This window comes from Ananas comosus, linkage group 18 (assembly GCF_001540865.1).
Source record: "Ananas comosus cultivar F153 linkage group 18, ASM154086v1, whole genome shotgun sequence".
Lineage (NCBI taxonomy): Eukaryota > Viridiplantae > Streptophyta > Magnoliopsida > Poales > Bromeliaceae > Ananas > Ananas comosus.
Window position 1 is genome coordinate 10,147,185 of NC_033638.1, and position 22,922 is coordinate 10,170,106.

The 22,922-nt window shown below is 40.8% G+C and overlaps 5 protein-coding genes and 2 non-coding genes across 7 annotated transcripts; 2 read left to right on the forward strand and 5 right to left on the reverse strand.

Annotated features, from left to right (window-relative positions):
• LOC109724161 (ankyrin repeat-containing protein ITN1) lies at positions 459-5,286 on the reverse strand. The gene is made up of 4 exons (XM_020252883.1): positions 5,082-5,286; positions 4,297-4,995; positions 2,487-2,896; positions 459-1,560 (listed from the first exon to the last, which is right to left on the reverse strand). The coding sequence occupies exons 1-4, from the start codon at positions 5,101-5,103 to the stop codon at positions 727-729; spliced, it is 1,965 nt and encodes a 654-aa protein (XP_020108472.1). The 5' UTR covers positions 5,104-5,286; the 3' UTR covers positions 459-726.
• On the forward strand, positions 7,663-7,736 carry TRNAR-UCG. The gene has a single exon. It is a non-coding gene; the product is annotated as a tRNA-Arg (tRNA).
• Positions 8,554-8,626, reverse strand: TRNAE-CUC. The gene has a single exon. It is a non-coding gene; the product is annotated as a tRNA-Glu (tRNA).
• Positions 9,407-11,414, reverse strand: LOC109724165 (60S ribosomal protein L35-like). Its single transcript, XM_020252888.1, has 4 exons — positions 11,305-11,414; positions 11,074-11,209; positions 10,798-10,954; positions 9,407-9,729 (listed from the first exon to the last, which is right to left on the reverse strand). Exons 1-4 carry the CDS (start codon positions 11,306-11,308, stop codon positions 9,655-9,657), a joined length of 372 nt encoding a protein of 123 aa, XP_020108477.1. The 5' UTR covers positions 11,309-11,414; the 3' UTR covers positions 9,407-9,654.
• On the forward strand, positions 11,599-15,337 carry LOC109724163 (UDP-glucuronic acid decarboxylase 1-like). Its single transcript, XM_020252886.1, has 7 exons — positions 11,599-12,307; positions 12,992-13,139; positions 13,340-13,419; positions 14,347-14,430; positions 14,543-14,617; positions 14,710-14,802; positions 14,892-15,337. Exons 1-7 carry the CDS (start codon positions 11,699-11,701, stop codon positions 15,081-15,083), a joined length of 1,281 nt encoding a protein of 426 aa, XP_020108475.1. The 5' UTR covers positions 11,599-11,698; the 3' UTR covers positions 15,084-15,337.
• LOC109724164 (dirigent protein 24-like) lies at positions 15,723-16,979 on the reverse strand. Its single transcript, XM_020252887.1, has one exon. It carries the CDS (start codon positions 16,906-16,908, stop codon positions 15,871-15,873), a length of 1,038 nt encoding a protein of 345 aa, XP_020108476.1. The 5' UTR covers positions 16,909-16,979; the 3' UTR covers positions 15,723-15,870.
• On the reverse strand, positions 18,699-19,944 carry LOC109724323 (protein SODIUM POTASSIUM ROOT DEFECTIVE 2-like). The gene is made up of 3 exons (XM_020253109.1): positions 19,426-19,944; positions 19,264-19,339; positions 18,699-19,100 (listed from the first exon to the last, which is right to left on the reverse strand). Exons 1-3 carry the CDS (start codon positions 19,861-19,863, stop codon positions 18,955-18,957), a joined length of 660 nt encoding a protein of 219 aa, XP_020108698.1. The 5' UTR covers positions 19,864-19,944; the 3' UTR covers positions 18,699-18,954.

The window sequence follows — 22,922 nt, forward strand, 5'->3', positions numbered from 1 at the left end:
AGCGCGTTGAGAGCAGCCCGATCAACGGTCGGGATCGAGACATGTAACAGCCGCGGTTAGTACGTAAAAGATGGTTCGGCCTTCTCTGAACGGCGGTGATGGATTGAATCGTACGGCCCCCGTTTTCCGCATGCGGATATAAAAAGAGAAGGACATGTAACGCGGGTGACGATAAAGACACTACGCAACGACTTCTTTTCGAGTCAACGAGAACCGCGGAACTCGGTGCGCCGCCACGGCAACAATCCCACCAAAATTAGTAACCATTTTACTGCAAACAGAAATATATTAGATTAGATTTGGTTAAATGTGATTAAATTTAATTAATAAAATAGTGATTTGATTTTAAAATTATATCTTCGAATGCGATCAACTAATACAACATGATCTGCTTCTGAATCTGAAGCAATTGCAATAGATCCACAGTACAAATAACACATCTGATTAAAAGAGTAACCTTTGATCACTTGCACCCTTCTCGAGGTAAAAAAAAAAAACTCACCTTCGTCTTTACCGATCCGAGTCTTATAATCTCGGGAACATAAATTTAATTTACTGAAGTTTCCATTCATAGAGATACATAAGGGATATTTAGCTACAGATTTAGGAACAACGTAACAGTTTTTTCATGGATTTTTAAGCTTGGCCATACACAAAGAACACCATTAGCTCATAGGGCATCATATAAATACAGTAGGCATGAAATGATCAGCAACAGAAATTGCTTCAAATGGCGTAGATCCTATCGATCTCAGAGTCGGAGAACTCGGAATTATGATGCCACGAGTTCGAGCCGCTCCTCCTGGAGGATTTCTCCCTCTTTCTAATAGACCGGGTGCGCTTCGACTTCACCACGTAGTAAGTCATTGTTCCCAAAACCCCCGCCATTATCACTCCCCCTATCAGAGTCACGAGCACCGCCGCCCACTGAAAGTGCCGGCCCACCACTATATAAGAAGAAGAGATGAATGCAACTGTTGTACAAACAGAGGCCAACCACATTAACTTATTAATGACCTCCACGACCCTCCTCTCGGCCTTCGTCTCCCCCCTCACTAGGGTTATCTGAACAACCACAACCGCTAAAGAAGTGAACAAGGCAACAGCATTAAATATGAAGAATATCTTAAAGGACGCAGTTTGGACGGCAACGGCAACCCCATTATTTTCGTTTCCGCCGGGAACAGTAAAGATGGCTGCAAAAGCAACTGTGGCGAAGAGTACTGCAACCACAGTAACAGAGTTGGTCGCATTGTTGATGCCAGCTCGGTGGAGTTTGCGGAGCTCCTTTGCTATCCCGTTGACGTTCTTGTTGGTTTTTCGGGTTTGCTCGAGCTGGGTGTGTACGTCCTTCTTGATCTCTGTCACGGTCTTTCGGAGTTCATCACGGGGTTGGTTCAAGTCATTGGCTCTAACAGCACCATGGTTAGCTAAGCATTCTTTAATGTCGGCGGACTCTTCGGAGAGCGGGAGGCCCTCTACAATGTCAAAGGCAGTTTTATGATCCCTGGTCAATGCGTTCACATTGATGTCAGGAAGGAGGAGCAGAACGTTCACGATCTGCGAGAAAGAGAGAAGAATGTGAGTAAGAAAGGGGGAAGGCAAAGAATTTTAACTTTTGGAACTTTGATTTGTCTTGAACTGGTTGGGGGGGGGGGGCTCATTAAAGCCCATAATCTGCAATTTTCTCCACAGTGAACTTCGGGTTGAGTCAACATAATGCTCACTAACCCCCTAGGATCACATCAAAATAATTCCAATTCAGCTTATTCACCAACAGAGATTCTAAAATCAAGAGCAAATCGTTGAATAGGCATATCAGCATAGAATTTTATGCACCATAACTAAGTAGAAGGTATGAACTATCTATTGCCTCAGACTACCACCGTGGAACATTTCAGAGGGATAGCCTTATAAACCAAAACCTTAAAAAATGATGAATATGGCAAAAGGATCAAAAGAGAAAGGGCAAATCAAAGGTACAAAAGCATCTGAATTATCTTCTCAAAATACTGTGGAAAGAAGAATATGAAGAAATATGGTTCAGTGGCAGCAAACTAGTTGCCGTGCTCGGTTACGATAGCAGAAAAAGAGATGGGACAAAATTTCCATCAATGCCAAGCCCTCTTTACACTTCTCCTTTCATAGGCCAATTTGTCCGGATTACATTTTGGATATATTCAAAAAGAATCACTGTCAAATTAGTGATCATTTCTTCTTGAGTTTTCAGAAGACATTCTTCAAAGACCAAAGCATACCTTTCTTTTACGAAAGGCCAAAAATCCAATTTTACTTGTTAAACAATATAATATTTCAAGGCATGGCCTCATTAAAGCAAGCCAGAAGTATTTTATGAAATTAAACTTAAAAGATGCAGCTGATTCAGAGTGCTGTGGATCAGAATACAATAACAAGCGAATGGTTCACCGAAATTAAACTAAACTATAGGCTAGAGCAACTATTATAAAACAGAGATTAAGCAATACCTCTGCCCGTTTCTTCCTTGTTGCCACATGTAACGCTGTGTTCCCAGCTCGGTCCGGCAGCATCACTATAGCCGGATCAGCATCCACAAGAGCTTTGACAACTTCACTACTTGTTCCCTTAACTGCCATTTGCAAAGCTGTTTGTCCTTTCTTATCAGTCCTCCGGGCAAGCTGCGGGTCCTTCGCAAGCAAAGCCTTAACAATTTCCACGTGCCCTTGGCGAGCAGCAAAGTGTAGAGCATTTTTTCCATTAGCTTTTGAAAGTTCGATTGAACCAGCATCTCTTTCTAGCAACAGATCGACGACATCAATATGACCTCTTGTGGCAGCGGATATAAGGGGAGTAGCGTTTGACGGACCAAATGTTTTGCTAAGGCTTGGGTCGTGATCCAGAAGTACCTGGACAATTGCTGTACAAAAGAGGTTAATCATAGATTGTTCCTCGTGAAAACATGTAGACATTACCTGATCTTACCCATTTATGGGTACCTAGGCTTTTAAAATTCTAACAATACTACCTAACCTTCCGGTTATCTAATTTCTTAAAATTCTGTCAAACTCATGCATTTTTCCATCAAAAGAAGTGATTGAATGTTTTTCCTAGTAACAAAAAATTCCCTTCGGTTCCAAAATATCCCATCAAACAGCTCAAAATATTGTTAGTTCTAACAAATAGGTAATTAAATCAAAATAGCAATAAGGTCCAGTAGTAAAACAAAACTTTAAAATTTTGGGAAACCATTTCAAAATGTGCTATAGTTCAACAAAGTTTTTATGTATTTATCATTCTTCTATTAACGTGACAAGAACACAAAAGGGGGCGGCTGGTGGTAAGTGTGCTTTCTTGCGCATCTCACATGGCAGCTTAAAGTGAGATGAAGTGCGGGCAAAGAGATTCTCAGTGGTGATAAAAGCAGCATGACTGATGTGATTATAATCACTGTAAATACATATGCTTACTAGGCAAAATATGATAAGAAGTTACAATGATACATGATATCAATATGTATCACGCATAGATCAGATGGCTGTGCAGCAGTAGACTATAATCAATAGGAATGTTTAAAATGAACTATGGAGTTTTTATGAGCATTTGCAATTAGCAATTTTGTATGGTAGCAATTTAGGTTTTGAAAAGCTTAAAGTGTGTATCTTGGGAAGCCACTACCTTCATTATCTCTTCGTTTTGTGAAAACTATATAGAGTACAGTCCGGAATGCTCAAATTATTGGAGTTTTTGCATTATTAGAGCTATATTTTACTGTAACTTAACATTGGATTTGACAAAGCAGTCAAGTCAATTGCATATATCTTTCAAGTCAACGAAGCATATAATAAGAATACAAGGAGGTTACATCATACAGAAGATGGGAAATAGATATTTTTTTTATACATTGAACAACCTACTAATCACCAGCAAAGATAAGGACATTTTGCTAAACAATCGAAGGACTAGAAAATTAAATGCAGCAGGGAGCCCTTCAATGTTGCTAATTGATAATGTATGCTCTAATATTGTCACCAAACAAACAAATTGCACCTCAATATTACTCAACATATTCAACAAATCAAGCAAGAAATAGAGAATAACATAAATACAACTATCATCCTCGAACTCCACTAAATCTACTCTCCTCCTGCAAAACTGCTAATAGAAAGAGTTCCAATTCGTTCCTCCCAAAATTCATATCCAATAAGATTACTCATTGAAAAAAGTACTGGAATTTGATCTAAAAATGGTAGATTTAATGATTAAAAGTTAAAACAGTAAATCCAAGGAAAAGACTTCAGCAATTGATTCGGGCCTCACCTTGGTGGCCTTCTCTCGCAGCGATATGGTACGCGTCAAACCCCGACCTGTTCTTCCGAGCAAGGCTCTCCCGATCCGAGTGCTTGAGCAACTCAACCACGATGTCGAGGAACCCCTTCTCCGCAGCGATGAACAGTGCGGTCTCCTCCACCTCGTTGACCTCGTTGACGACCGCCGACCTGATCTCTGCGACCTCGGCGTCGAACTCCGCCCCTGTTCCCGTCATCTGCGCGTCGATCTCGGTCAGGATATGCCGCACCGCGGCCAGGTCCCCGCGCTGCGCCGCGAGGTGGAGCTCGGTGTCGTTGTGCCGCCCCGTCACCTGCTTGACGTACTTCTTCTTCCCCGCCGACTGGTCCATCCGCTTCCCGGAGTTCGAGAGCACCAGCACCGGCGCCGTCGCGGCCGCCGCCGTCGGAGACGGCGACGGCGACGGCGACGCCTGGTCCATCCGCTTCCCGGAGCTCGACAGCACCAGCACCGGCGCCGGGGAGGGGGACGGCGAGGCCCCCTGGTCCATCCGCTTCCCGGAGTTCGACAGCACCAACACCGGCGCCGGGGAGGGGGACGGCGAGGCCCCCTGGTCCATCCGCTTCCCGGAGTTGGATAGCACGCGCACCGGAGCCGGCGACGGCGCCTTCGCCGAGGGGGACGGCGAGCTGGGGTTCGCCAACCCCATCTCCAGGTCCCTCTCTCCCTCTAAACAAAGCATGAATTACACCAAAAAATTGGGGCGAAGAATCGGGAATTAAGAGGGTTAGGGTTAGGGTTAGGAAGAGACTCACCTTTCTCGATCTCGATGCCCATCGTCGTCGTCGCGACCTCGGAGGCGGGGAGATGAAACCCTAGGCGCGGATCGAGGAGGCTACGGGCGAAGAAGCCCTATAGGGATTTGCAGAGGAGGGGGAGGAGGGAACGAGGAACGAGACATGGACGGAGAGGAAAAGAGAGAGAGAGAGAGAGAGAGAGAGAGAGGAGAGAGTGGCACGGTTCGATGTCTTCTCGACGACAACCTCCTTTTGTCGTTTGTTTTTTCTTTTTTTTTCTTTAAAATTATTTTTTATTTTTTATTTTTTATTTTTAAGGCCAATTTGCATAAAAAAATAACTTATTTTGGACTTTTGTAAAATCGAGCCACCTTTTTCGTTTTTGCAGGTCCGCTTTTTCAGTAAACTGACCAAAATACACTTATATTTTTTTCTCTTTCCTCTTTCTCTCTCCTGTTCATTTCTCTCGTTCTTTTTTTTTTTCTCTTCCCAGAGAGCGATAGAGACAGAGCGAGACGGCCTGCTTCGATTTTGTCCGGTGCATCCTTACTCTCACCTACACACCCCCATCTTCCTCTCCTCCTATCCCGCCTAGGCCGCACCGCGACTCTTTTTTTTTTTTTTTACCTCTCCGACTCTCCTACATGTCTCCGACGATGACGCCTCTCTTGCCCTTCTCCGCCCTTCTCGTCCTCTCCCTCTCCTTCCTCCTCTGCCGCCTCCGACGACGATGCATCTTCGCCGGCGCCGATGCCGACACCGTGGAGGTCACTGCAGCACTGCAGCCTCAGAGCGGGGGTCCTTAGCGGCGTCGTCGCCGGCGCTGTGACCGTTGGCAGAGAGGGGTGACCAAAAAAATAATAAAAGAAGCAAAAAAATATATATAAAGATAAAAGCTCATAAAAAAGAAGGATAAAAATAAAATTCCATCGTTAACTGCAAAAAAAGTTATAAGTTGCATTACTTAAAATATAAACCGTAGCTTTAAAATGAAAATTACACTCTTTAAATAAAAATTACACTCTTTGAGAGATATTTACACGGTTTTTTCTCTTATTGTACTCTTTCAGATGTAAACTGCATCCATTAAGATGAAAGTTATACTCTTTAAACTAAAGTTGCAATGTTTTTCCTCTTGTTGCACTATTTCTCCTTTTGTTACACTATTTTTTTTATCTTAAACTGCACCCCTTTAAGAGATATTTATACTGTTTCTCCTCTTGTTGCACCATTTATCCTCCTGTTACACTATTTTTTATCTTAAACTGCACCCCTTTAAAAGATATTTATACTGTTTCTCCTCTTGTTGCACTGTTTTTTATCAAAAGGAGAAATAGTGCAACAAGAAAAAAAACAGTGCAACAAGAGGAGAAACAGTATAAATATCTTTTAAAGGGGTGCAGTTTAAGATAAAAAATAGTGTAACAGGAGGATAAATTGTGCAACAAGAGGAGAAACAGTATAAATATCTCTTAAAGGGGTGTAGTTTAAGATAAAAAATAGTGTAACAAGAGAAAAAATAATGCAACAAGAGGAGAAACAGTACAACTTTCGTTTAAAAAGTGTAACTTTCATCTAAATGGATGCAGTTTACATCTGAAAGAGTGCAATAAGAAGAAAAACAGTGTAAATATCTCTCAAATAGCGTAATTTTAATTTAAAGAGTGTAATTTTTATCTTAAAACTGCAGTTTACATCTTAAGTAGTGCAACTTATAATTTTTTTTGCAGTTAACGATGCAATTTTATTTTCATCCTTTTTTTTATATAATTTTTTATCTTTATTTTTTTCTATTTTGTTTATAATTTTTTTTTGTTACACTCTCTGCCAACAGCTACGGCGCCGGCGACGACGCCGCTAAGGACCCTCCCCTCCGAGGCTGCAGCACCGCAGTGACCTCCACGTGTCGGCGTCGACGCCGGCGAAAATGCATCGTCGTCGAAGGCGACAGAGAAAGAGGGAGAGGGAGAGGCGAGAAGGGTGGGAAAGAGCGAGAGAGCCGTCGTCGTCAGAGACGGTGGAGGAGAGTCGGGGAAGAAAATAAAAGAAAAAAAAAAATCGCGGCGTGACCTTGGCGGGGTCGGAGGCGAGGAAGGTGGGGGATGCGTGGGTGAGGGCAAGGGCGAGGGTGAGAGCATGAGGGTGAGAGGTGAGGCGGACCGTTTCCGCCTCCGCCTCTCCCTCGTTACTTTTTTCGGCGAGAAAAAAAAAAAAAACAAAAGAAACAAAGAGGAGAGAGAAAGAGAAAAAGAGAAAAGAGAAAAAGTAATAAGGGTATTTTGGTTAATTTGCTGAAAAAATGAACCGAATCTGCAAAAATAAAAAAGGTGGCCCAGTTTTACAAAAATTCAAAATAAGTAAATTTTTTATGCAAATTGGCCTATTTTTAATGACGTTTGGTTTAGAGGATATGTGTATACGTAATACGTATCTCTCACGCTTATTTAGTCCACATGCATGTCACCGGGAGGAGTATTTACCTTTTTACACACGTTTCAATGGAGTCCCAAATTGTAAAATGATAAATTGTAAATTTGTGATTAGATTCAATAGTCATATTAATTAAATATATAAAGACAAAGAAACCAAGTTGTAAACTGACCGCATAGCGCAGTGGATTAGCGCGTCTGACTTCGGATCAGAAGGTCGTGGGTTCGACTCCCACTGTGGTCGAGCTTTTTCTGTTTTTTTTGTGTTTTTTTTTTCTCTAAAAATAATTGTGGCAGTTCATATTTTGCTTATTTGTCTAAATTAAGAGATCAAATATTGGACATAGTTGGAAAGCAAACGATTTGTATGATATCTCTTTTGCAATATAATTATAGGGAGTTATGCTATTAATACGATTCAAAATGTACTAATCTCATCATTTTCAAAAAAGTATTAAAATTTTTTTAAAAAAATTTACACTTGAAGCGAGGAAGCCAGAAGTGTAAGATTTATATGTATTTTTTAAATATACAAATAATATTTTTCATCACATATTAGTATTAGGTATTGGACTAAAGACTTGTTTGGCCCAGCTGGTTTATTTGGAGAAAAGCCCTGATCGAAAACGCGAGAATGTGTGGTTGCACATGACACCGCACATGCAATCGTATTCGTATCCATACAAACAGACCGCACGACTACACACTGCAAAAGCCCGTGTGCAATCGCGCGCGGCGCCCGAACAGTTACAAAAAATTTATATCATTTCAATCCTCAAAATACATGTACTATTTTTCTCATTTTTTGCGAGCCTGAACCACTTTTCTTTTTTTGTTCATCAAATTTTTCTGCCATCATCAGTTACCTGAGATAAGGTAACCACAACACAATTTAATCTAATTATATGATATATTACTAAACTGATAGCGAGTTTTCATATTCTGACCATTATCAAGTGCCTATGCAGCAATATCTCATCAATATATTATATATAGATATATATTAAAAAGAAAAGAGGGGGAAAACCTATTTGCCAGGAGAAAGAGAAAGAATTAAAAAATTCCGTTGCCGGGACTCGAACCCGGGTCTTTCGGGTGAGAGCCGAATATCCTAACCAACTAGACTACAACGGATTTTGTTCTTACCTGAATATCCTAATGAACTAGTCTATAACGGATTTTGTTACAAATGCTAGACTTTTAGATACTAGTAGAATATATCAATATTGAGATTCATCTCCTACCCAACGAATAATTCACATGCGATAATCTTATTCAAAACAATTAGGCCACTGATTGAACAAACAACTGTCAAAAGCGTTTTCATCCCCACGACTCGCCTTTTCTATAGTTTCAATCCACGTCACCTTCTATTTAGGCTCACCCTCTGAAACTAGGGTTCAGGAAATTAGGCCAAGTAAGGTACCCGTTGGTCCCAATAGAGAATACTAGAGATCAAAAACACATTTGGCCTATTAACTAGAGTATTTCATGTGTCAATCTCACATGTCTTCTAATTCAAACGGAAGATCCGATCTTTATTTGTACCAACAAAATTTCTTAACTTATCGACCGTCCTTAGAGCAAGTGGCAAAAAACTTGGTGGTTAGTACCGAGACCCAAGTTCTAATCCTAGTTGATTCACATTTTCAGCTAAATTTATTTCTAAATGAAATAACCGAAGCGGATAGCATGCTATCTATCTCTCAAAAAAAAAAAAAAAAACGAAGTTTCTTTAGTAATATCAGGTACACCAACTTGATAACTAATAGAAACTCAATACATAGAGTTACCGTAAGATTCATAACAAACGAATTTTATTGTGGCACACAAAAGAATATCACATCCAGAACAGGATGTATTTCAGATTGTTTTTTTTAAAAAAGCAAATTGTATTAGGACTGCTTAACTACATGCCAAAAAAAAAAGCAAATTGTATTAGGACTGCTTAACTACATGCCATCTTTGTGAATCCAACAAAATGATGCTACAGACATGCAGAAATTCAAGCATCTAAAAGCTGCTGTTTCAATCCATAATGAAGAAACGCAATTTGGTGATAAGTTCACACTAACCAACAGAGCAAATATTACAATAAAATGCAACTGATATAACTAAAAGCGTCGAATTCCAGCTAAGAACATCAAATACTCCTACTCTTTTCATGCTTTGATTGCATACTTCCTCATGGGAAAATACTTCTCCCTCTTCTTCTCTCGTTCCGTCTTCAAAGACGCCTGCATCACACGAACAAAACTATAATCAACCCAATTTGATCAGCATTCACCAAAATACAGATGACTAATAAGAAGCATGACGAAGATATAGATCAAACTTCCCAAATCAACAAGCATCCTTTGACAAGATACTAGCAAAACGTCAATAGCAAGATCTCCTCCCAAATAAAAATCTCGACTCGATTTAACCAATCACTAAGACATAAAACTATTGAAGGAATGTAACATACAAGACAAAGTCTTAGGAAAATGGAAAAATACGTGACGTTCTTAAAATCCTCCAGGAAAATAAACATGTGAGTTGAGATCCCAGACTCATTTTACAACTAGGGTCAGCCACCAGCAGAAAGGAAAAATGAAGAATCGAATACTTTTAAGGACACTGCAAAAGACCAGCTTCATACATATTAATATAAATAACCATAGGATCAGTTTTCCAGCGAAGTGATCATCTATCAAGCTTCGTAAGTTTATTACATATTACACAATAATAACACCTACGAAGTCTCTTGCTAAAGGCATTAACATAAAAGCTAGCGGAAAGCTAACGAAAGCATCAGTAAATTTACGACAAAAGAGTCACTTCGGTTTTAATCACACATAAAGAGCAAGTAGTTTTCCACTAGCAACTAATATGACACCTATGCTTGGATATGAACTCCCAGAAATACTTGTATCGCTGCTGAATCGAGCCACATTTTTAATGGTAATAGCTTTACAGCAGGCAATAAAAATTATAGAACAAAGAACAATTTCTCTCCTGCACCTTTACCTTTAAACAAATGATTCGGAAAAGAAAAATAATTTCACCAAAATTAGCGCACATTAAAGTGAGCTTTTACACAAGCACAGAGCTGTAACATTTAAGCTTCTACAGGAGTACCCCGCCGCACATTAAGATGTTCAAGATGCATCTCATTAGTTCCTCAGACACACACATAAACCTATATATCATCACGAATTTGACAAACAAAATGATAAACAAGTAAATGAACGCAAAGAAGGAAAAAAAAAAAACTATAAACCGCCCGATTTTAAAAGAGTTAGATTATAGGGGAGGGAAAAAACCTGGTGTTTGGTGAGGCGGAGTCGGATGGCGTGAGTCTTTTTGGGCCTGAGATCGAGCGGCTGGTACTTTTTCTTCTTGTATGCCTCCCGCAGCGCCGCCTTTTGCTTCTGCGAGATCACCGTCAACACCCTCGCGATCGAAACCCTCACCACCTTTCTACACCACCACCACCACAACCACGACGACAAGAACGTTACAATCCAAGCAAGTATAAGCATACAGAGAGAGAGAGAGAGAGAGAGAGAGAGGGAGAGAGAGATCGCCATGAGACTCACATCTTGGAGAGCTTGTTGGGGGCGCCACCGGTGACCTTGGCGACGCGGAGGAGGGAGAGCTCCGCCTTGAGATCCTTCAACTGGGCGAGGAGCTCCGCCTTCGTCTTCCCCCGGAGCTCGTGGACCTTGATCCTCGCTGCGATCGAAGGAGAAAGAGAGGAGATCGATGAGAATGTGGAGATCGGGAAATCCAGGGGAGAGGATCGCGGGGGAGAAGGGATCAATTCTTACCCATGGCGATGCGAATTGGTAGGGGATCGGCGCGACGCGGGTGGAGGAGAATGGCTCGAAGAAATGGGCGGCGGCGCAGGAAGAGCTTAAATAAACCCTAGCGCCCCGGAGAAAACCCTAGCTTCGCGTGTCGTCGTGGGCCATGTGAGGTATGGGCCCACTAGCCCGTTAAGCGCCCATCTCATATATATGGGCCCTTAATGGGTTTATAGAGTAGTGGGCTCTGATTGGCTCGGTACATGCATGACGTGGTAGACCAGGTCTTCAAAGCCCAATGGTCGCCCGGCATATATCCACCGGAGAAATAACGGAATAACGAGATCACCTGCTCTCCTCCGCAGCCCCCCACAAGACGACCAACGCTCGGATCAGATCCCTCCCTCGCCGCGATCGGATGAAGCAACTCCACAAGCAACCGAGCCTGCACCACCACCATGGCCAGATCCCTTCCCCCTCCCCAGCTCCGGTGACCAAACCCTCGAAGCACCACCACCACCACCACCGCTCCTTCCCCCGCTCCGTCGTCTCCTACCTCCTCCGCGAGCACCGCCTCCTCTTCCTCCTCGCCGGAGCCCTCATCGCCTCCTCCTTCTTCCTCCTCCACCCCTCCTCCCTCTCCCTCTCCTCCTCCCCGCTCCACCCCTCCTCCCTCGCCCTCCTCCCCTCCTCCTCCATCCGTGGCGTCGTCCATGGCGGAGCAGGGGGGCGGAGGATTCCGGTGGGGCTGCGGAAGCGGCCGATGCGGATCGTGGTGACGGGTGGGGCGGGGTTCGTGGGGAGCCACCTCGTGGATAGGTTGCTGGACAGGGGAGATAGCGTGATCGTCGTCGACAACTTCTTCACCGGGAGGAAGGAGAACGTCGTGCACCACTTCGGCAACCACCGATTCGAGCTCATCCGCCACGACGTCGTCGACCCCATCCTCCTCGAGGTCGACCAGATCTACCACCTCGCCTGCCCCGCCTCCCCCGTCCACTACAAGCATAACCCCATCAAGACCATCATATCCTTCTTCCCCCGAGTTGGATTGATTAGTTCAATACGAATTAACTGAGGTTTTACTCCATCGTGATAAAATTTGTTTGAATTTGGTGTCTATTAGAGGGTAATTGTAGTGCAATTACGAATTCAGTATCTAAACAAAATGCATTGTAGATCTCATTGTAAATAGCTATTTGATGTCCTGAAATTAGTCAAGGTAATTAGCGTTGATTCATTTTATGCTGTAGGATTCACTTAGCTTCTTCGTGAAATGAGATCTGATATTGGAAGCTGTTTTGGCAGGTGCATTAAGAGTAAACTTTTTTATTCAAGGTGAATTTAGAAGAATTTCTATCTAGTGGGAATGTGGGACTGAATATTTGTTCGACTTGCAAGGAATGATTTGATTTTGCCTATCTCCATGGAGTGAAACTTGGTCAAAATTGGTGTTATTGTGATTAAGTACTTGACAAATTACTGTTTACTGATTTAAATTAGAGTTTTTCATAGACCCAGAAATCTTTAAAGGGATTTTAATTCAGCCGAGTGTACCTGCTTATGTGGTTCCCAGCCTCATTTGGCTTCTTTATCAATGTGTTTGTCTTTTTCTATCTACTGTGTCCCGTTAATGAGGAACTCAGCATGATAGCTAATATAATATATCCCCTTATGTTAATTTTTGAAAAAAATCCTTAATTTTGATCACAAGACAAATGTAATGGGAACCTTGAATATGTTGGGCCTAGCAAAGAGGATTGGAGCCCGATTCTTGTTGACAAGTACCAGTGAGGTCTACGGTGATCCACTTGAGCATCCTCAGAAGGAGACATATTGGGGCCATGTTAATCCTATAGGTTAACCACCTAACTTTTCTCAATGGTGTTTCTTTTCTGTAATATAAATAACCATACTAATGCCTTTACTTTGCCCAAAGGTGTTCTTTTTTCATTTCCCAGTTTACTGCGTAATATTTATTTAAAGGTGCAAACTCCCATTCTTTTTCTTTTTTTTTTTCACCTTATAATGACATTTGTCTTCGTTTAATACACTCTAGGTGTTAGGAGCTGTTATGATGAAGGGAAAAGAACAGCGGAAACTTTGACTATGGATTACCATCGCGGCGCTGGTGTTGAGGTGATTGTTTCTGACAACTTGATCTAAATTGGTTACGGTTATGCTGTTGAGGAACATGTCATCATGCACTGAACACCCAATCCAAAAACTTTTCTGAACGATACACCATGAGCTTCTGTCAAGATATTCTTCTCCTTTTTTGTTTGAATGAACTATAGTAAGTTTTTTTCTCTTTTTTTTTTTTTTGAGAAATAGGTAGCCAACTACCTGCTTCATTCATAAAGTAAAATGAATTAGGCATACATGATGGAAGCAACTAGGGCCTCCTAACCGCGCCAACGAAACAGAAAACAGAAAAACCGAAAATGCCAAAAGCAAATCCGTACAACGGAAAACGAAAAAACGAACATAACCTAATTAAAAAAGGAACATAACTATAGTAAGTTACATTTTATTATGTAAACAGCAGCTCCTTTTGCACATTTGAAATCTTTTACTTGATTGCTTGTCGATTTAATAATAAGCTGTAGTATCTTAATATATTGCACTACTGAGGCAACACATAGCATGCAACACATTTTAGTCTACTTTTCCTTAACGTTTGCTTGGGCCAAGGAGAATTTCTATGCAACAATTTTCAGGGTGTTTTTCTTTTTTTTGGTAATTCAATCTGTACAACTGCAGTGGAGCCTTAACAGACTGGGCGACTTGACCTTTGCTTTGTCTTAGGATCTAGACTTTGTTCAGGCTTGGCCTGCTATAAGCTAAGACCCTGGCTTGGTTAATCTTGCCTGACAATTTTTCTACCAAGAGGGTCATTGCTGTTATATTTTTTTCACTCACTCTCTCTCTCTCTCTCTCTCTCATTTAATATTACTTTGAAATCATGTGACGCAAATAAAATTCGCCTGACGCTATATTTATGACAAGCAAGTAGGAAATGAAATATTGGACTGATCAAACTTGGCCTTTGTCAATTCTCACTAGGTGCGAATTGCACGTATATTCAACACATATGGGCCTCGCATGTGCTTGGATGATGGCCGTGTAGTTAGCAATTTTGTTGCACAGGTTTGTTTTTCTTTCAGTTTTAAATTTTCCTCCTTTTTAGGATTCTATTTTCGAAAGCGTAATAAAGCTTCCAAATATTACCTCACTTGATTGTTAAAACCCCTCTCTTCAGGCCTTGCGTAAACAACCTATGACTGTCTATGGTGATGGAAAACAAACTCGAAGTTTCCAATATGTTTCAGATCTGGTATAAACTCCTCAATACCTCATAATTGCTCCTTCTAAAAGCTTAAGCAAAAGAAATTCATTTTGACTAATTTTCCTTGCAAAATTCGATAGGTTGATGGGTTAGTAGCGCTGATGGAAAGCGACCATATTGGACCTTTCAATTTGGGGAATCCTGGGGAGTTCACCATGTTGGAGCTTGCCCAAGTCTGATCACAATCTCAACCTAATTAAACTTGTACCCTCACATTTCTTACTTCGCTTGAAACTAAACAACATTTTCCACCGCTGTGCAGGTGGTGAAAGAGACGATAGACCCGAGTGCGACGATCGAGTTCAGACCCAACACTGCAGATGACCCGCACATGAGGAAACCTGATATAACTAAGGCGAAACAGCTTCTGAACTGGGAGCCGAAGATTCCATTACGGCAAGGGCTTCCGTTGATGATGTCGGATTTCCAGAAACGTATCTTAGATGAAAAATGATGCCGAAGAGTAGAAGGTTCTCATTGTATCATATGTGGTAAATTTACTTAATTTCTTGATGACCTACGAGTGCCCACAGATTCAGTTTTTCCTATTTAGTACTCCTTTCTCCTCTACGTTCTTCATTGCAAGAGACTTATTGCGATATGTAGGTTTTTTTTTGTCTCTAGAGATATTGCATTTTTTTGTTTCTTTTTTTTTTTCTTTTCTTTTTCGTCTTTTAATTTCATTTGGAACCATGTGTTTTCCCTGTATGATATATTGCAGATAAGAGAAGCTATATTACTGAATTATATTCCCTCTTATCATGTTGCCTGTTGCAGAGAAATGTAGGATCTGAAGTAACTTGCTCACCTCCGTTCATTAGTGTATTAGAAGTTTTCTCTTCTCTTTTTTCCTTTCATCCCATGAATATTTTGCTTAGGTACCTATCCAAACTCCTGATGGTGATCTGTTTCTTATCCATTACTATTAATTACTTGAATATTACTTATTTGAGGGTTTTTTTGGGGTCTCGAGAAGCAGACTCATTTGGCGATATTAATTACTATCATCACTATAAAACAAGCTCGTATTTGGCTCTTTTTATCTTTTTTGCTTTAGTAATGCGAAAGAAGTTGTGTGTGGATCGCAAGAATATAGAACAAAGTGGAGTAATTTAGCTTTTACTAACGAAATTCACCAGTACATCACAGAGATTCCATAAAAGTTCACACGAAGAAACAAATCTAGGGGGAAGTTTCACAGCTTCAAACAGTTTCATGGCACTTCACATACAGCTTAAAATTTACAGAAGGTGAACGGAGAACTGGAGAAGTGTCTCCACGCCGTCGGTTGTGTGTGAATCTGCCGGTTGAAGCGTCTGAACGGCTGCAAATCCCTTGGCATCCTCGTACTTCCCGGTGCCACCAATGACGGCGATGTGCGACTCGGGAGCGGCGGTGCGGTGCACTCCGAAGAAGCTGATGGTGTCCGCGTACTCCCCTCCCTCCCCTTCAAACACGGCGGTGAGCACCAGCGTCTTGCTCGTCCCATCCTGTGAGCTTGCCACGTAGAACCCCTGCGCACGCCCAATCATGCCGGTCCCGATCTCATGCCCCTCCGTGATCTCATCATCGAACACGGTGGTCGTCCCGAACAGAAGGTTCTGGAGTGTGGCCCCCGACGGCAGGTTTGCCCCGTTGACAAACGGAAGGGCGTTGCTCCCGCCGTTGGCAGCGGCGTTGCCATTGTTTTGAATTATGGTGGTGGTGGTGCCACCGAGGCCTGCGACATAGGGTGCGTTGTTGCTGTTGATGACGTTGTTGACGCCACTGGGGAGGGGAAGGGCACCCTGGATTGGGAAAATGTCCTTGTTGGGTCTCGAGAAGGGGAGCTGCCCGTTGGCCGCAGTGTTTGCCACAAGGCCCGTTACAATGCGCGCGGAGGGCTTCGACCCGCCAAGGATGTCGTGCATGAAGAAGGTCAACGGGTGGTCAGACTGTTGAGATGTCCCAACCGGCTGTGGTGGCGTCGCCGCAGCATTTGGCTGAGCTGGTGCAGCTGCAGGCTGTGCTGCTGCAGCGTTTGGCTCAGCTGGTGAGGCTGCGGGATCCGCTGATGCGGGGTCTGGCTGAGACGGTGAATCTGCGGGGTCGGTGGGTGGGTCAGCAGGGGCTGGGATCGAGTCGGAAGGTGGCGGTGCTGCAACCGGTGTGGTTACCGGCCCAACATGCTGCTCATCGAGCATTCGAGCCGAAGCTGAGCGAGCCATTACAAACAGCAAGAGCATCAGATAGAATGCTCCTTTGAGTGTGGTGGGCGTCGAGGCAAGTTGCTTCGCCATGTTAAGCTGCTCCAAGGAGAAGAAATGGAAGATCAGGGGAAAAGAAGTAATGCTCAGGTTTCTGCTTGTGGATGTGGTGGAAGTTGGGAGGGAGAACCTGCCCTTTATATAGCAGCTGGAATTGGATGTGTTAGTGGTTTGGGTTAATAAGGTAGTGCAATGGGTGGAGCTGTTCCCAGTTATCATGTTTAGTTAGAAAACCTAACCCTCTTGAATGAATAAGGAACTGCTACATGAAATTAGTATGATTCCAACCAGTGGTCATAAATATTTCTTCATAGATGAACCTCCATATATGACATGAACTGTAATTATTGGACATAGTTTTCTTAATTTGTTTATCCCAGAAACATTTATTTTTCATGCTTCTAAGCTCCTGCACTATTACTTTCATAAGATAAGTGTTTTCGGAGAGAAAAGTAGTGCAACATCCGCTTCATTTATTTATTTATTTTAAATGAATTTAGTTAAAAATGTGAAGCAATTAGGTTTCGAACTTGGGATGGTATGTGCCAGTGTTTGCCCTGTCGAGAAGCAGAGGAGTATTGGGCCTTAGTCGAACCTGGGCCTTAATTGTTTTCCGGACCCAACACCCTGAGTCGAGTAGGCCCTGGCCCGGCCCATTATCGACCCGATATTCAAACAACCAAATCTTAACATGGAACAAATGTTTGAAATTTTGGACTTTTTCTTTGACTGATTGCGCATGGTGGAGACAATCAAGGTGCAAGACAAATATTCTAGTGAAATGTTTGTCCGTAGTTCGATTATTATATACGCAATTAAACTAATAAAGTAGCAATAAAATTATGTAGAAACCAAGCACAAGCTATAGTTTGGAGACATGTTACACTAGAATATGTTCCATGTCTTTCCTAGAAGACACTGAACTCACCCATGCTCACATAATAGAGACAGAGAAAGGTTGCTACACCCAATGCTTTTTGCACTGTTTCATATAATTCTTAAGGGACCACAAAAGTGGATATGTTGTTTCTTTTGGAGTAATGTGAGAATTTCTTGAGCACTGTTCAACCCATCCCTCCACCTTGAGCTCATAAAAGTTGTGTTGGGTTATCTACCATCTAGGGGACCAACTACTACATTTTGTTTCATGGTTGTTTAAGCTCTTTACTTTTCCAAAGGAGGTTCAATTTCGTGGTATTCTCCCTATTTTCGCCTTCTTCAGATCTCACATTTTTGTGAGAAAGAGATGGTCTCTATTTAATTAAGGAGTTACTTTTCATGTTTGTGACATGATGAACCTAAGGTGGTTCCATATTCCAATCCAATTTGTGTGAAAACATGATGGAAAGCTAACCTTTTCTCGCAGTGGATAACCAGCTGAAAAGGGGTTAGTAGGGGGAGGAGAGTGTGTGTTTTGTTTGGAAGAGTCAGAGACCGTTGATCACCTTTTTTTGGTTTGCAAAAATTTCATATTTTTTGTTAGAGGGATTGTTACCTCTAACAAGATGATCTTGCATAACTCCGTCTTAGGAGGAAGAGAGTTAACACCAATCGCCATTTTTTGATAGGTTATCTTGTTAGAGCGGAATAAAAGAATTTTCAAAAAGAAAAAAACACATGGCGGAGGTCCAATTTCGCAGGAGTCTCTGGAATACCTTTTTGTCCCTTTTTTTTTTTTTTTTTTTTTTTTTTTTTTTTTGCCTAAGAGGCCTAATTGCCTCATCTTGTAGCTTAATTCATATTTTTATTGAATAAAGTAGTAGCATGTTACCATTCTTTCGTCTCCACATTATTTCAATTAAAGCTATAAATTAATACATTCCTTGGCTGTTACATACCGCTTACCGCTTTCTGCTTGATGTTACTAATATACCACAAGATATACATTCACTTACAGATGGAGATTATATCATGCATAAAAGAGCAAGTAAATATTCAAAAAGAGGACATATCTATTAAGACATCCTAAGATCAAGCCCTTCTAAGTAGATCAGCTAGAGTTCACTTGCAGAAAACATCACTTCTTTTTTTTTTCTTATCTATGTGACAGTTTATGGTGCTTAAGAGGCGCAACTATGATTAGAATGAAGCTGAGGCCCGCGGTGGCGATTGCCAGAACTGCGCGTGCTTTACTTTCGAGACGCTGTTGAGAACACCCAAAGGCGTGACTTCTCCGGCCACCGTCACCTTTTTCGTTGCCAAGTCTATGTCGAAGGATGTAACCCCTGCTCAACATAAAGTAGTACTACCAAAGCTGGAGTTCTCATTGTTATATATGATACAATCAAAGGAAAAAGAAAGGAACTTTGCGGAACAAACTAAAGATTTTAGAAGTTGAGATTCTAAAGAAATAGTTTTAAGAAAGGAAAAGAAGAAAAAAAACCTCACCTTCCATCTTGGATATATGCTTCCTCACCTTTCCTGCGCAGCCCTTGCAATGTATGGAGACCCTCAATGCCACAACCTAAGAACAAATTTACAACATAAGCTGCATAACACACTATGATCACAAATTTACATGCTAGAAGAAAAGGGTGCTGTGATTTGAACCTGGTCTTGAGATCTTGTAGAAGATGATCTCAAAATAACTTTGTCATCCTCTCTTTTTGCTCGAAACTTTGACGAATCAATCGGTATTAAAGTACTCACAGGAGTGGAGTCATGAGGAAATATATCAATAAAGGCCGAGTCGTCCGATAGGTACCGCGAAGAGCTAAGTAGGTGGCGAGACGAATCGACGGGGCTTATGAGATCAATGAGCTTTTCTGACTGATTCTTGCTGCAGCTGAGGTTTTGGCTTTTAGGTTTGTTATTGGAGGAGGGATAATAAGACTTTTGTTTCTGCAAATCTCTTTGATGATGAGGCGTGCTTCGAGTTGTAGGGAGAAAGATGGACTTTCGATCGATGCTCGTGCAAATAGCGGCGGCGGCAGGTGATGCACAGGAGAAGCTCTTTCTCTTCATGTCTTTGAAGAGAAGAGAAGCCATTTTGCTTTGTTCAGAGGAGGGGGATAACAAGGAAGCAGCTATGATGAGTGGAGTGTTGTAGTGTGGGACTAAAAAAGGAGGGAGAAGCTTCACAAGGGGAGCTCACTTTGGCATGCTTTTAAATTTGGAGAATAGGAGGTAAAAGTGTAGCTCATTACCACTGGTGGGTTTAAGCCAACTCTTACAGTGATATGATTCCAATTTTCAATCCACTTTTCTTTTCCTTTTTAACTTTTCTGTGAAAATGAAAAAGATTATACAGACACAATAAGATAAGAACAATTTATTAATCTTCTTTAATTAGTTGAAGATCTTCTATATGTACAACAACGACTCAGCTAATTAATCTCCAGTCGATCACTATTATCTACTTGCAACGACCCGACCTACTAACAACAATAATTTGTTTTATTATCTACTTGTAACGACCTGACCTGCTAACAATAATAATTTGTTAGGCCGACCGTTCCTAGCGCAAGTGGCAAAAGGGTTTGGTGGTTGGTACCCGAGACCCAAATTCGAATTCTAATTGATTCACATTTCTAGCTAAGTTTATTTCTAAATGAAATAAACAAAACAGCTAGCATCATGCTACCTTTCTCTCTCAAAAACAATAACTTGTTGGGCCCCAAACCACCCGCCTAAAGTACTTAAGTTCAGCTATTATTACTAGCCTGTAGGTTTCATATATTCTAATTAGAATTATTTTTTCCACATCAGATCAGAATTATCAGGCAACGTGATATTCTAGAGACTTTGCCCCGCATAGCACTTAGCTCTTACATTTCCGGCTGGTATTCGGCTCTGATACCATTTGTAACGATCCGACCCACTAACAATAATAATTCGTTGGGCCAAACCACCGGCCCAAAATACTTAAGCCTAGTTATTATTACTAGTGTATAAGCCTCATATTTTCTAATCAGAATTTTTTTTTATTCGATATGGAACTATTGGGACGTTACAAGTAAATAATCGCATGTTAAAGCACAGGCATTTAGAACACGAAAAAGCAAATAAAGATTGGATGTTATCATTGATCCAAACCAGATACTTTTGAGTTGAATTTGATGGTGGGTCTACGAGGTTTATTAATTATGACAAATTTTTCATGGCTATGAAGGACTATCCAATTAGGCCCCAAATAAATTGCAAAATAAGATCAAGAGACAAAGCTATTTAATTTGATCAATAGAAGCAATCCCATTTGAACCTTTCGGCCATGGTGTCCCATACTCAAACAACTTTTCATATAGGTTTCACATAATTAATCACTTTATGCTCACATAATTATGGTTTTAGCTATCATTAGTCCCCCATGTGATTGTGTACTTTTGTAACTTTGTGAAATTGTGTTGACTAATTACTAACCACCCACTTGTTCCTAGGAAAAAAATTAAAAGAAGGGGGAAAAAAAAATCAATTCCAATTAAATTTGTAGGTTTTTAGCATTAGTGCATTCATGGTACAAGTTCAAGATATATCTAAAGCTCATAAATCATAGATGCTTTGTAAAACCATGTAATGAATTTAATTTGCAACGTATAAAAGAGTGAATCAAAGAAAAATAAGTTTTTAGTATACATGCATGTAGAGACATGTATCTCATCATGAACAGTGTGAAGTGGGGGTCAAAAGAGCAAAGAATAGTCAAAATGGGTCTCCTGGTTTTAAGCCTTAATTATAGTAAAATATGTCTTATGGGTGTGGCTTTTACTCTGGACACATATTGTAAGTATTTTTTTTGTGTTATCCCTTAAGAAAAGTTCACCAAGTGATGAGCATTGCTTGTGCTGATAATAATTAAGCTTCTGCAGAAAGAGTTAAAAATTACTTAGGAGCATGCTTGTAGTCAAGAGGCAGGGAAAAGAAGAGAGGGAAAAAGGAACAAGTTGGAGCAGTTGAGGTGAATATTTTTATCTCCTATATATTTGTTATTTGTATGCAAAAGCAGATTTTAAGTTATCTCCTTTTTAAGAGGATCTCTCAATTCCTATTGTCTAAAGTAAAACTTTGAGCATTAGAGAGTAATGAATGATATACTTATTGATTCAGCTTGCTGATATAGAAAATTTTTATAAAAAAGTGGTTTTTCTTTATTAAGGTGTTTCATTTCTAGAAAATAAATAATGATTTTTCTTACACAAAAAAAAGAGAAAACACTAAAGGTAAAAGCTAGTTAAGAAACCAGAAAAGGTCATGTGGACTATTACTTTGACATTAGCCACTAATGGGTCCTTCATTGTGGACAAATGGGTACAACCATGATCACATTTAATTAAAGGCACTTTACATGATTCGATTCCTGATGAGTGAATAGAAGTAGAACAAGTTAGGAAAGGAAAAACTGAGCTACTTTAATAGAATCTGATGCTTCTTCTAATTTACCTACTTCCTTTCTCATTATATGTCCCTTGAACCAATAATGGACCCTCAAATAAAAGGTTCCAAATGAACATGCATCACCATTCAAGTAGTAAATTAGTGCTGTAATAAGTTCTTAAATGGGAACATGCTTTAGTTGCTATTTGAGCTAAGCCTAGGCTAGCTAGCTGGTAATCCCAATGTTGTGAGCAAATGCAACAAACGTGGTTTAATAGAAAATATTATACATGATGGATGGTTGTTATTAACTTAATGGTCTATTTCTCTTGAATTAGAATAGATAAGTTGCCACCACCATCATCATCATCATCATCATCGCGGATGTATACACTATCCTTTTCTTTATACCTTTTTAGGGTTAAAAGAATGCATGCTTAATGCATTAATTGTTACACATCTGAAAATATTGGAGAAATATCGACCATACTTAACATAGTTGATTAAAAACTTAATAATTAATATCCGAATTTTCAAATTTAAAGCATAATTGTTGTATATTTCTATCTGAGGTTATTTCTGAAAAAAATGGACGAATCAGACAGCATGTTTCCTTTTTCTCAGAAAAAGAGAAGAAAATATATGTCAGAGGAATGTATGAATATATTCATAACATCAGCAACAAAAATTTCATAATATACGACACCTTATAAATGTCAGAGGCATAAACGGATGCT

Bases quoted from the DNA above. Each gene is read 5' to 3' on its own strand.
- LOC109724323 (XM_020253109.1), bottom strand. From the start codon at position 19,863: ATGGCTTCTCTTCTCTTCAAAGACATGAAGAGAAAGAGCTTCTCCTGT. The intron at 19,340-19,425 runs GTTCAAATCACA...ATTTGTTCTTAG, and splicing joins CTACAAGATCTCAAGACCAG to GTTGTGGCATTGAGGGTCTC. The intron at 19,101-19,263 runs GTGAGGTTTTTT...TATGTTGAGCAG, and splicing joins GCATATATCCAAGATGGAAG to GGGTTACATCCTTCGACATA.
- LOC109724163 (XM_020252886.1), top strand. From the start codon at position 11,699: ATGAAGCAACTCCACAAGCAACCGAGCCTGCACCACCACCATGGCCAG. The intron at 12,308-12,991 runs ATATCCTTCTTC...AATTTTGATCAC, and splicing joins ATAACCCCATCAAGACCATC to AAGACAAATGTAATGGGAAC. The intron at 14,803-14,891 runs GTCTGATCACAA...ACCGCTGTGCAG, and splicing joins CCATGTTGGAGCTTGCCCAA to GTGGTGAAAGAGACGATAGA.
- LOC109724164 (XM_020252887.1), bottom strand. From the start codon at position 16,908: ATGGCGAAGCAACTTGCCTCGACGCCCACCACACTCAAAGGAGCATTC.
- LOC109724161 (XM_020252883.1), bottom strand. From the start codon at position 5,103: ATGGGCATCGAGATCGAGAAAG. The intron at 2,897-4,296 runs GTGAGGCCCGAA...TCTTTTGTACAG, and splicing joins TGCGAGAGAAGGCCACCAAG to CAATTGTCCAGGTACTTCTG. The intron at 1,561-2,486 runs GTATTGCTTAAT...TCTTTCTCGCAG, and splicing joins CAAGGAAGAAACGGGCAGAG to ATCGTGAACGTTCTGCTCCT.
- LOC109724165 (XM_020252888.1), bottom strand. The intron at 10,955-11,073 runs GTGAGTCTCATG...GTGGTGGTGTAG, and splicing joins CCCAACAAGCTCTCCAAGAT to AAAGGTGGTGAGGGTTTCGA. The intron at 9,730-10,797 runs GTTTTTTCCCTC...CGTGTGATGCAG, and splicing joins TCCGCCTCACCAAACACCAG to GCGTCTTTGAAGACGGAACG.